The sequence below is a fragment of the Sminthopsis crassicaudata genome, chromosome 1 (genome assembly GCF_048593235.1).
Source record: "Sminthopsis crassicaudata isolate SCR6 chromosome 1, ASM4859323v1, whole genome shotgun sequence".
Taxonomy (NCBI): domain Eukaryota; kingdom Metazoa; phylum Chordata; class Mammalia; order Dasyuromorphia; family Dasyuridae; genus Sminthopsis; species Sminthopsis crassicaudata.
Genome location: NC_133617.1, coordinates 98,489,241 through 98,503,193, shown reverse-complemented (window position 1 = coordinate 98,503,193; position 13,953 = coordinate 98,489,241). Strand labels below are relative to the sequence as shown.

General features: G+C 35.2%; 1 protein-coding gene across 2 annotated transcripts in view; it reads right to left on the bottom strand.

The window, feature by feature from the left end:
• Window positions 1-13,953, bottom strand: part of OC90 (otoconin 90) — a 43,589-nt gene that overhangs the window by 21,817 nt on the left and 7,819 nt on the right. For both annotated transcript variants that reach the window (XM_074284728.1, XM_074284731.1), the window contains exons 4-7: window positions 13,316-13,490; window positions 7,578-7,690; window positions 6,890-7,018; window positions 4,514-4,555 (exon numbers count right to left, since the gene is read on the bottom strand). In XM_074284728.1, coding sequence (XP_074140829.1) covers window positions 4,514-4,555; window positions 6,890-7,018; window positions 7,578-7,690; window positions 13,316-13,490 — 459 coding nt within the window. The remainder of the gene's footprint in view (window positions 1-4,513; window positions 4,556-6,889; window positions 7,019-7,577; window positions 7,691-13,315; window positions 13,491-13,953) is intronic.

Here is a 13,953-nt window from a genome sequence, read left to right as displayed (position 1 = left end):
CCCCTTTCTCTTCTTCCTTTTTCCTCCTCTCTTTCTTCCCCCTTTCTCCTCCTCCTCTTCCTTTTTCTCCTCTTCTTCCTGCTTCTTCTCCTCCTCCTGTCCCTCCTCTTCCATGTACTGGATGAATGTATCCAGAGGAGGTTAATGAGATAGATGAAAGTCTTTAAGATTATGCCATATGGAGACTGGTAAAATAACTGAGGATGTTTAGAATAAAGAAGACTTAGGTAGGAGCATCCTAGATGACTTTTTATAGTTGAAGATTGTGGTTTATTGTAGTTATGTCCAACTCTTCATCACTTCATCTGTTTTTTCTTTGGGGGGGGAATGATACTGGAGTAATTTGTCATTTTCTTTTCAAACTCTTTTAACAGATGAGGAAACTGAAGCAAATATGGTGAAATGACTTGGCCAGGGTCACACAAATAGTGTCTGAGGCCAGATTGGAACTCAGAAGATGAATTTTCCTGATTCCATATCCAGGCTCTATCCACTGCACCAACAATTAAAGGCAAACATTAAGGAAGGTTCCTATAGAAAGTAGGATTTATTTTCTTGAAGACACTTGGAAATGTTTACCTTCCCCAAATCTCAGTTTGACATCACCAAAGTTCTCTGCTAGCAATTCCTCTTGAGCCATCTTCATGACTATTATTAAACCTATTTGTGCACCAATTACTCTAAACAGAAAATTCAAATAAGTCCTCCGTCAGTTATTTGAGAGACAGGAGACAGTACATAAACATAGGGAAAGAGGAAAAAATAGAGGGACTGTATTCTAATAGGGTAGGAATATTAAAAACAAAAAGGCAAAATTCACATGATATATTACATATCTTCCCACATTTTACAAAAGTGCTTTATTCATAACTACTATGTGAAGAAGTTAAGGCAGAAATCAAAGCCTGTTTAAGTACAAACCATCATATTAAAGTTATCAAGAAAGTACTATCACTCTGCATTATAGTTTCTCTCAGCCTTTCTGAGATTTTTATAGTTACAGCTCTAAAATAAGATAATAGAGATTAGATAACTAAGATCCTGATAGAAGGACTTTGCCAAGATTTACAAAGAATGTTGGGTTGGTGAAGGTTTGCATCTTTCTGTAAACCAGGTTTGCTTAGATGTGCCCCAAAATTTGTATTCTGTACAACCTTTTTTTTTTCTGTTATGCCCCCATACTTACACACCACACAAGAGCTTTCTGAAACTTATAGTAGACTAAGAGAAACTGTGTTTGGATCCTGGCACTACTATTAACTCAATGAAGGCTTTTGATCAATGGTCTTAATTTCTCATTGTTTCAAAAGACCTAAAAGATCTATAAGTTCCCAGTCTTTTTCTTGTCTCAAATTCTAAAGTTGGAGTATGATGCAGAATAGAAGCTCAAGTATCATTGCTGGGCTCTCCACTTCCCACCATTCATTATCATCTTGGATAAAATGAATTTTCAAAGTGCTTAATATATGCTGGGTACACTGAGGATAAAAAATACAAAAATTCTAGAGTGTCTGTCCTTCACAAAACTATATTCTAGTTCAAGAAAGCAACATATATAAGGAATGATGGTCAGCATCTAAAATTAGGCAAACTCCATTGTTTACAAAGTGCTTTACAGATTTTATTTCCTTTAAGATAGGCTGATTTACACAAAATTACACACTCAGTCATTGAAAAACCTGGAACTCATGCCTAGGTTTGATATCAACTTTTGATATGCATTGGTATCCTCGGATCTCGCACTTAACAGTCATAGTGCTTTCTCATCATTAATTTGTCACCCCAAATGTCTCAATCCATTGGAAGACAATTTAGAGATTATCCAATCCAACCTGTCTTCTTACTCTACAATCAATCAATTAATACATATTTATTAAGTACCCACCATGTGCAAGACACTTTGTAAGCACTGAGGATAGAAACAGGTAAAAAAAAAACCAGACCCTGTCCTCAAGGAGCTTTCACTTTGATAGGAAACCTGATGTTCTGTGAGGTTTTAAGTGATTTACTTAAGGTCACATGGCTAGGAATTAGCAGAGCCAGGACCTCCTGATTACCAGGTCAGTGCTCTTTCCACTATTTGCTATGCTGATCATCCCTTAGCCAAGCCTGTGATAGTCAGAACCGGGGAGGCCATGATACTTCTTAGAAGCTATTTAGCTTCTAAGTACACTAGATGATGAGTTCATTATTAGATCTCTTTGAATCATAAAATCTTTGAGTCAGAAGGGATTTCAATTCCTACCAGATCAAAAGTCTCCCCTCTAATTTCTCTTTGAATAAGTGGGGAACCCACCATTCGACTTGCCCTGACAGCTTCCAGAGAGGAAGGGGGCTGAATGCAACCTCATGGCCCTTGACCACTGTGCCTTGAACCACGGAGGAGGAAGGGGGTGGAATCCCTTTGAGGGCCCAGCTGGCAATAAACTTCCACACTCAGTCATGGAGAGATGAGCCCAGCATGACCTTGGTGAGGAATGATTGGGAACAGATGCTGTATGCAGTTTTCTGCCTGGTCTGTGTGCATTTTCTGAGCACCGCTGAGTCCTGTACCTTAATAACATCATGAGGCAGCCCACAGACCAGCTTAATTATCCAAGGGAGGCAACAGTGAGGGCAGGAGAAAAAGGGTACTTAATGGTCTACATCCTAACAAATGCAAATTCACATCTGTTAAGTACAGCACGGGGACCTGTTTTGCACTTGGATGTTTGAATTAGTCTCATTATGGAAGGTAATTAATGTTTCCTGTTTCTGGGAGCAGAGGAATAGCTGAGTTTGGGAATTTTAGCACATCTGCTGTCATAGATATTTCCAGTTTAACCCAGCAATGCCCACTGGAAGATGCTTTGATCAAGGAGGAAGCCTCTTGTTATGTACAGAGTGCTGGACTTGGAGCCAGAGGAGTTGCATTCAAATCTTGGCTCTGCCATTTATAATCTATGTGGAGTTGGGAAACTCATTTAACTTTTCTGGGGCTCATCTTAAAATGGAAGACAGCTAGATAGTGCAGTGGATAGAGTATCAGCTTTAGATTTGGGAGGATCAAATCTTTCCCCAGACATTTATAGCCCAGGTGGATTTAGCTAAGTCATTTGACTGTTCTGGATCTCAACAGTGTAATGAAAGGACTACACTGGATGGTCTTTTAAAATTTATTTTAAAAAACTTTTTATTTAAAGCTTTTTATTTTCAAAACATAGGCATGGATAATTTTTCAACATTGACCCTTGCATAGCCTTGTGTTTCAGATCTTTCCCTCCTTCTCCCCATCCTACCCTCTAGATGGCAAGTTATACATGTTATGTATGTTAAATCCATACAGTGACCCTATGAATCCTGGCTCTTGTCCAAGCTGTGTAGTACCAGGCAAGACACTTTAAATGCTCAGAGTATTTTCTTATCTATAAAAAGATTTAATAATATGTGAGTATTATAAAATGAATCAGATAGCTGGATGGATAGAATGAATAGAGCACTAGGATTAAAGTCAGGTCAGTAAGACCTGAATCCAGATTTGGCCTCAAAGACATATTAGGTGTTTGATTCTAAGCAAGTCACTTTACTCCCAATTTTTACTTCAGTTTCCTCATCTGTAAAACTAGCCAGAGAAGGAAATGGCAAATTACTTCAATACCTTTGCCAAGAAAACCCTAAATTGGGTCATGAAGAATCATACATAACTGAAATGATTATATAAAAACAAAAACAATATCATCAAAAGATTACTTTTTTTTTCCCTCTATTCATTTGGCTCAAATGGTTTTTCAGATTGATTCAATAGGTGGGGGGAAATTTGCAAACGTCTTGATAATCATGGTTTATATTTGGATGGAATTTTAAGGTTTCCCATTTTCACATATTTTCTAATTTTATCCACATTCCCCACTGCTAGTAAAGTAAATGACATTAGTATTTTTCTTTCTTATTCATTGGTCTCAAATGCCTCCTCATCTTAGACCAGTAGATGTGGGACCATTTGCAAACCTCCTGATAACAATGTGTTTTTTTTTTCCCTAAATGACATTTTCTGTTGAAACAGTCATGGAAATAGGTTGCTATTAAAAGCTTCTTGGATTCCTTCATTTCTCAGCTAGCATCTACCTTCTTCAAGAAGCCTCTTCTTTAGTGCTAGTGCCTTTTTTCATGTGCTATCTCTAATTAATCTCGCTTGCCTTGTTTATGCATAGTTGCCTGCATGTCACCTCCCTTATTACTTTGTTCATTTCTTAAGCACATGGATTATTTTTACATTTCTTTGCATCCCTAATGCTTAGCACAAGCACATAACTAGTTCTTAATAAATGCTTGTTGACTTGATCAGATAAATGAGTTGAGGTTCAGAGTAACTCCTTCAAAGTCTCACAATTAGCAATAACTTCATGAGACTGCTATCAAGAAAGTACTCTGCAAGCCCTTAAAGTTTGAGAATATTATCTGTACCCACCCATCTATACGACCTCATTTTAATTCCTCAGCATACAAACAAGAAAGTATAATGAGAAAGACTTACGGTGAGTTGGAAAGGCCATGGTCTCTTCCTTGCTGTTCATATCTGAAAAGGTGAATATTGGTAGAGAACTTTAGAGAATAAAGTTTTCAATCTCTTAAACTCAGTCTCAGAACCAAAGGACAAATTGTGGAACTTGGGAGACAGGAGAAGCTTTGAGAGAAAAGAGATGATAAGACCTTAAGAATTCCATTAGTGCATATTGAAACACCTTTGGGTTAGACATTCACATCTCCAGAAGAATCCAGGGAAGGATGAAGATGGCAGGAACTCATGGGGCTGTGATGTGCAGGAGCTGGGTGAGAAGAGCTCATGTTGCTATAGGATTTGAGAGTTCAAGGTCTTTCCTAACAATAAATATTAAAAAAAATGTGAGAGGCAGAATTTATACTGCCATAAAGGAGACTCAGAGAGGTGAGTCAGGACCTGAAGTGAGGATGAACAAAGCTCAGACATTCAATAGATGTGTGACCCTGGGCAAGTCAATTAACCCTGTTTGCCTCAGTTTCCTTATCCATAAAATGAGCTGGAGAAGGAAATGGCAAACCACTTAGGTATCTTTGCCAAGAAAACCCCAAATGGGATCATAAGCGTAGGACAGAACTGCAATGAATGGACACCACCATCACAGAGGTGATTTGCTCAGGGTCACGGAATCACCACATAGAGCTAGGATTTAGACCCAGATCCTCAAGACCCCATATGAACCCTCCTTCTTCTACATTAGTGCTGCTGCGAGTAAACTATCTGGAAAAGTCACTTGAATACAGCAGCCCAGCTAGAGAAGAAATCATTCTTTGAGAACAGAGTATACAAAATGATTTTAGGTCATCCCATTTATTAAAAGAATTACTGAGAGTATAGCTTTAAATATATATATTTTGTTCTCTCATAGTTCCTATTAGGAATAAAATAGATGAAATGAGCATTCTTATTTACTATTCTTTGGCTATAAATGGCTCCTCGGTCTGAGCCAGTGGCAAGGGGCTATTTGAAAATCATGTCTTGATAATAATGACATAATAAAATGACATTTTCTTATTCCTGCAATGATACATCTTCTCATTTCATTTTTAGAACCCTGAGGGGGATAGATAGGACAGTTAAACCTGTCATCATTTTGCACATAAACAAACTGAGATTTGGAGAAGTTGAAAATTACTCAGTAACTTTAAAGAGAAGACAGAATTAGAATTCATATCCTAACTCTTATCCTAATATTCTTTTGTATATTAATCATGAGGTGCTCATATAAACTACTCTTCATAATCACATACTCCTCATACAAGATATCTTTGAATTCCACATATTTTCCACTGGCTGTTCTACATGCTTATGTCTATGTCTATGTCTATGTGTATATATAATATATACATTATCTATAAATATACCTGTAAAATGCATATATATATATATATATTATATACATACATATATGGGTATCTATCTATCTATATACTTATACCTGTATATACCTATAAGAATAATAATATACATATGTATATTACTATGTATATATCTATAAATACACATATACATACATAAATGTGTATGTATCTATATATGCATATACACATATCTATACATTAATACATGCATACACATATACATATATATCTATACATAAACATATAAATACATCTATCACACATACATACATGTATATTTCTATAAATATATACATGTATTTATAAATATATATACAAATGTGGATATATCTTATATATATATATATATGTAAATATACCTAAAATATATATGTATTTGTATATCAACACATATACACAAATATCTGCATACATGTGTACATACACATGTATTAATATAGGAATGCATATATTTGTAAAGCCATGTGTACATGTATGTATGAATACACATATGTATATGTGTTAATACATATACATATGTGTGTATTTGTAATTATTCAGTGCATATGTATATCTATAAAATATACATATATGTGTGTATATGTATTCTTTTATTTGTATCTTGTTCTTAGCATAATGCAGGCCATATGGCAAGTGTTTAATAAAATTTCTATCTATTTACCTAAAAGAAAATGTTCTCTCTTTCCATATTTTCCATTACATTTTGCCTGTATCTATCTCTAATTTATCTCTTTTCTACTTCTCTTACCTTATCTGGTATCACAATTATTTGTATTCTTGTTCCCATTAGAGTTTAAGCTTCTTAGAGGTAAGAATCAAGATTTCCCCTAAGGCTGAACACAGGACTTGTAAAGTAGCAGGCCCTTTATGAATAGCTGTCATTGAATCATATACTAGACAAAGGATAAATAACAAGGAAGAGAAGGTAAAGCCAGTGATTGATAGCAAGTGTTATTGAGGAGATTGAAAAATCCATTCTGTTTTTTCCTACCTGTGACTGTAGGGATGCAGAGGGCAATGTCAAGCCCATTAAGGGAATTGTTGATATGTGAATGAAGAAAACACTCAATGGCAGTTTTATCACAATTGCATAGAAGATTTTCACAAGGATCCTTGGACTCTAAAGAGATGGACCAAATAAATGGAGAGGATTGAGAAAATTCCCCAACTCATTTCATTTACCCTAAGACTGGGGCTTCTTAAACTTTTTTTACTCATGACCCTGTTTTACCTGAGAAATGTTTATGTGACCCCAGGTATATGAAATAGGTCTACAAATCATACATTTGCTGAAAATAAGTCATAATTTTACAACCCTCACATTCAGTTATATGACTCCATATGGGGTCACAACCCACAATTAAGCTTTGCTTTAGATGATCTCTAAGATTCATCCCAGCTCTAGATCCTTTGGGCCCTATAAGGGAAGAGTGAGTGTTGTAAAGAGAATACCAGAACATATCCATCAAATTTGTCACAGTTGTTTTTCCAGCTGGTGCTATTCCCCCAAAGGGTGATAGATTAGAAGGGGAAATCCTCTGGATCAGTTTTGTGTTCCCCTGGGCAGAAGATATCTTGGGAAGGAAGGGAAGTTCTTTGTATCCCAAACACACGTTACACTAGGATCACAGGGTAGCTATCCAGGATATCTTGGACTTAGTGAAATGAATTTCACTCACCACAAGTCATGTTTTGGTTGCTACAAGTGACATCAGTGGAAAGTCTGATTAAGTCTTGGGTGCACTCCAATTCAGCAGCATCTTCATAACATTTTCGGTGCTGGAAACAACAACTGGACATATGGTTGGGGGGAGAAAAATAAAATTTGGGGAGTTAGAGGAAGGAACTCTTTGGTTTTTTCTAAGTATTACTAGAATAAAGAAGCATCGTGTTAGAGGGAAGAGTCTGAGATTAAGACTTGAATTCAGATGCCTCTTCTGTGCTTACTGACTGTATGATCCTGCTTTACCTTATGGATCTGCTTTCTCCTTGGTAAAACAATTGGATTGGAGTAGATTGTAAGGGAATTTACAGCTCTGGATTAATACTACTCTAATTTTTCCCCAGTAGGACAATTACATATAGATAGCTTCCTCTCAACAAATTATATTTGGAATCAGAATTTGAAGGAAGCGCATAGAATACAAGAATACAGCATAATAGTCTAGTTAGAATACAGAAGGGATCTTGGAATAAAGAACACTAGAGCATAGAATATTACAACTTGAAGGAATCTTAAAGATCATTGAGGTCTTTTGTTTAACAGATGAAAGAACTGATCTGTCCAAGATCACACAGAAAGTTAAAAGCAATACAGGATTCCAACTCAAGTCTCCTCAATAACTTAATGAATCAAGCAAAAGCTGGATGGCCACTAGTGAAGAAAGCATTCTCTCCAAGGACAGTACATTTGACCTTTGACTAGCTCTATTATTGTCCTTAGACTGATCCTGAAATGCATCTTGTCCATTTGGTTTTGCCCTAAAGATCAAATTTCTTATCTCTTCTATAAGACAATCTTTAAAATATTCAAAGAAAACTATCTTTTCCAAGTTTAATGTTCCTAGTTCTTTCAATTAATTCTTATACAGTATGATTGTGAGACTCTTCATTAAATTGGTTGCATTCCTCTGGATGAGCTCCATCTTTCAAGAGTCTATATTTTTCATCCTAACTATATTTTAAATACTTCATGGGTACAGATCATTTTGTGACATATCCCCAGAACACTCCAATAGAAACTTTTGCTTAGATTGCAATCAACTCAATAATCAAAACGTTTTGTATCTAGTTTATAAATCAAGCACAAATATGTATATGTACATATGTGTGTCATTATATTCCATATATGTGTGCATTATATATGTATATATGTATGTATTCTATTCCTTGAGTACCTTATGTTCCTATATGACTTGAGAGATTTATCTAATTTCCATCCTTATCTCTTAACCATAAGGATTTCATAATAGCTGATATTTACATAGCTGGCAAAATTCTTTATATACTAAATCTTATTTGACCTTCACCAAAGTCCTGTGAACCAGGACCCATAAACATTTTGTCCCTACTTTACAGTTCCAAAGAATGATTTGGAATTACCAACTCATAGATATAAAAGTAGAAAAGAACTCAGAGGTCTTTCCATCTAATACAAACTTAATTTAAGAGAAAAGAAGATCCATACATAAGTGGAGTGAACTGCCAGAGGTCACAGCTGTAAAGTTAAAATTCCAACTTCAGGTCTATCACCTTTATGATGACATAGTGCTGGCTCTCTCAAATGACTTGCTGAAATCAGATACACTATGTATATGGCACCCCTCTAATCTAGTAACTGTCCAAAATAGGATATTCATTAGCATAGTGGTACTGTTAGTAAGAGCTCAATATATGCTTGTTGATTGATAGACTGAGTAATCAAAACTTCATCCAGAGGAAAGGCTGCCTTTGATCAGGAAGTCTGTGACATTTGAGATAGAAAAATAATGAATCTCTAAATAAATCTGCTAAGATTTATTCAGGTTTGGTCTGCAAATCCCCAAGGAAACTACCTCTCCTTCAGAGTTCCCTCTGGGCTCCCGGTATCCTCTCAGATGGTGTGAAGAAAATGAAATTCGGTGTTCATCCATCCATCCATTTTCAACGTGCATGATTTAATAATTCTGATCTGTCCATGACTTTGATGGATTGCTGCTTTGCTTCGTAGTCTCTGATGCTTATACCTTTGGGAGCCTCCCACCCCAATCCCTGCAATAGAATAAGGGAAGCAGGGGAAGGATTTCCTCCTTCTACCAACTCATTGAGCTGAATCTATTTCCCATTTCAGAATGAAAACATGTATATTCAAGGATTCCTTCTTGCTGAGAGTTTCTGAGAGATAAACTTTTGCCTGGAGGTCTTTAAAAGCAGGCCAACATTGGGAAGTTTAAAAGCAGAAGAAGGTTTGTGTGTTGGTGGTATTATTTATTTTTTAATAACATAGGAGTCACTAACCCCTCTCAAAACATGGAAATTTTACTTTTAATAACCTGATCAATAAAGTACGTAGTGAGGGCCAGGTATCTTTAATGAACCATGTCAAAAACTTATCATGATTATATCAAACTTGTATTATTTTTACTTTATTTATAGGCCTTTGCTAGGCATTGAGGGATATAAAAATGAATAAATCAGTTTGCCCTGTGACAGATGATTATTTAGACCCTATTTTATTCTAATAAGTGTCATTCCATAGGGATAGTGATTATTCATGTTATATTTATTTATTAATATACATTTAGTTAGCCGGGTTAACTAACATTAATATAGAACTCATATATATTAATACATATTTTACATATATTTAGGATTAATTAGATGAGATAGATTCTTTCTTATAATAGGCTCCAAATTTTAAATGATAAGCCATAAATGCACTGTTATAAAGTTTATAAAGAATGCTTACTAGAGGATCTCCATCCTTTTGGTCTGATGAATACATGATCAAGGCTAAGGTGAGTGAAAGGACTTCAGACTCTGTTTTTTTTTTTTTTTTGCTTATTTTACTGTGAATAAATCCATTGTGGGTGGGATGTTCTAATGAAAGTTTCCCAAATTATTTTTATACCTCTGGTCCATCTTTCCTTGCCCAACATGAGGGGTGGGAGACTCACAATTGTGTATAGTCACTTAATAAAGATGGCTCTTGAGCCTTGACTATTCTGTGATCACCTGTGCTGATGCATCATCTCTGGACTGTCTGGGAGGATCTTGGAGGATTTTTTTTAACTGCTTATATTTCAGCTTATTTTCATTTTTAACTTGATAAGTGCTATATAAGGGACATTTCATTTTCAGTTAAACTCTTCACATGATTAACATTTAAATGTTTTATTATTTTAAGGTATAATTAATATCTAATATAACAGATCTTTCTAAGGTCTATTAACCAATGAGACTCTATATTTTACTTTGCCTTTTACGTGCATCTGGGCATTAAGAATTATACAAGTAAGGCCCTGGGAACAGGGGACATCTTAATATAGTGAGGAAGATCTGAGTTCCTGTTTATTAAAGGGGCCAGATACAGAGGCTTGGAGCTCTGTTTCGGTGTCTTTTATTGAAGATTGAACAATTTTGCACCCAACAGTCCTCAAGAAGCTTAATAATAGCTTAGACTTATTTAGCTTTCTACAAAGATTTTAACAAACATTTCATTGGAAATTCAAAATACTGTGAGGTCAACTGTGCAAAAATTATCATTTTCATTTTACAGATGAGAAAACTGAGATTCAGAGATAATAAGTTACTTTCTTAAGGCTATATTATAAATACATTGTGGAGTCAAGATTTTAATTTAGGTTTTCTAGCTTCAAAAATAGTGCTCATTGCACTACATTCCCATGCTTACTATATAATTTATGGTGAGTGAAGTAGGGAAAAATCATAATGATTGAGTAAAGTTTGCTGCTTCAATATTTTAATAAACTATAGTTTGAACAGTGTGGTGTTCCACTGAAAGATTGCAGCCCCTCTATGACTTAGAAAGAATGATAATAGCTAACATTTTATAGCGTTTTAAGGTTCGTGATATACTTTAAAAACATTTTCTCATTTAATCCTCACAACTCTAGGAGGTAGGGGCTATTATTATCCCCTTTTCAGATGAGGAAGCTGAGGTAGAGAAAGCTTAAAAGATTTGCTCAGGATCCTACAGCCACTTAAGTGTCTCTGGATGGATCTGAACTAGTCTTTCTAGTCACTATTGCAAAAAACTAACAAACAAAAATCTCATCACTGTAGCTAGTCTGATAATATCTCTAAACTTGACTAATCAAGGCCTTGGATAACAAGTATGTGGTCCCTGCCTAGTTCCCTCCTTCAAGATCCTTTCCAGCTTGGTAAGACAAACTTATACAAGGACCATATAGCAATATAAGGACATGCACAAGGAATATGATACCCACATGTATGTGTGTGTGTGTGTGTGTGTGTATGGAATATAACGTGTGTTTATCTTATATACCTTGTGTGTCTTTATATTGCTATTATCTTTATATTTCTTGCAATGTGTATATACATAAATATAGATATATGTCCTTATATTAATATTGTCTTTTTGTATACATATATACACATACAACACATATATATATGTATCCTTATGTTATATATACAAATATATACATACCTACATATGTATATGTATAGTCTTATATTCCTATGAATATATTTGTATTTTTGCATTTCCTTATATTCCCAATATGTGTGTATTATGTATGCATATATACATACATACATACATACATACATATATATATATATATATATATATATATATATATATATATATATATATATATATATGAATGTATGTGTGTATACCTTGTATCCTTGGTATGTGTCCTTATGCACCCATATAATATCCCTGTGTATGTGTGCACACACATACATATAAGGAAAGTAAGTATACATGCATATATGGGACAAAGACATATATTAGAACACACTTCTAGACATAGATATGTGTATATATTCTTATATCCATTGTCATTCATATAAATATAAACTTAATTTGACTTGTCCAAAAATAGAATATATACAGGGTTTCTGAAAGGTCTTGGTGCAGTTTTAATTTATTCAGACAATATTTCACTAAGACTTTGGAACACTATATAGCTCTTTCATTCTAGATCTACACACAAAAACATACATATATATATATATATATATATATGAGTCAATATAATAAGATATATATATGTATATATACACATATATTTTTATATTCTGTATGTGCATATATTTGTATGTGCATACAGATACGTAGAGATTCAGATATATAGACACAGTCATTTGTTGTTTAATCATGTCCAGTTCTTCATGACCACATTTGGAGTGTTTTTGGCAAAGACACTGGGGTAATTTGCTACATACCTCCTTGGCTCTCTTTATAGGTGAGCTAACTGAGGCAGATGAGGTTAAGTAAGAGAGTCTGAAGCCAGTCTTCCTAACTCCAAGTCTAACCTATTGTGCCATTTAGTTGACATATCTGTCTGTCTGTCTGTCTGCTATATATTTATCATCTATTTCTCTGTCTGTCTGTCTATCTGTACGCTGAACATTTATCATCTTTCTACCTATCTCTATCTTTATCTGTCTGATTGTCTGTCTCATCTATCCATCTGTTGAGACATACATTTTCTCACTCTGCCTCTCTCTTTTTCTCTCTGTCTCTCTTTCCCTTTCTCTCTCTCCCTAATATTTCTTATATTGATTTACTCACATCCACAACCTTTTCCAAAGTGGAATAGTATACCATGGGAAGTCAATGGACAGCTGAGTTGCTCTAACCCCTGCCTAGCCGATGAAGTTCCTCATAATTCATTTCACTTCTGGCAGCCAGTAAACTCTCCCTCCCAAGTTCTACACTTACCTGTCGGTCTCATCTATGGGTTCCCCCTCCATTTCAAACCGGCAAGAGCAGCCATAGTCTTCAAAGTCCTTGGGGCAGAGGCCAGCCACACACTTCAACTTGTTCACAAAGTGGAACAAGGCCGGGAAGTTGGTGAAGATGGCCTGTAGCCAGGTAAAGTGGGAGCCCAAGCAGTCTGCAGAGAGTAGAGGGGAAAAATAAAGAAGCTCTTTGGGACAGGGCTCCTGAAGTTGGATCTATGGAGTTGTGACATTTGGTTAAATTACTTTTCCTCTCTAGCTTATAGTAAAATGGCCCTCTACAAGAGGAAGATGTATTTTTTCTTATGCCCAATATGCTATTCTAGAAGTGGCAGTTCTTGTATAATTCTAATATAGTCATCATCTGTTTTCATAAGTGTTCTACCTCTTATGTTGAATTTTAAGTCCTAAGAGCAATGATTCTTCTCATCAAGATTACCCAATATCTACTATGACCCTTAAAACTGATGAAAAAATATAATACAGTGGAAAAGATGTGGAATTTGGAGTCATAGAGGACTCAGGTAGTCTCAAGTTATTCCCAGTTATTCCACTTAGTTTTTGTGCATCTTGATACAAAGCTTAGTATCTCTTGAATTTAATTTCCTCATTTATAAA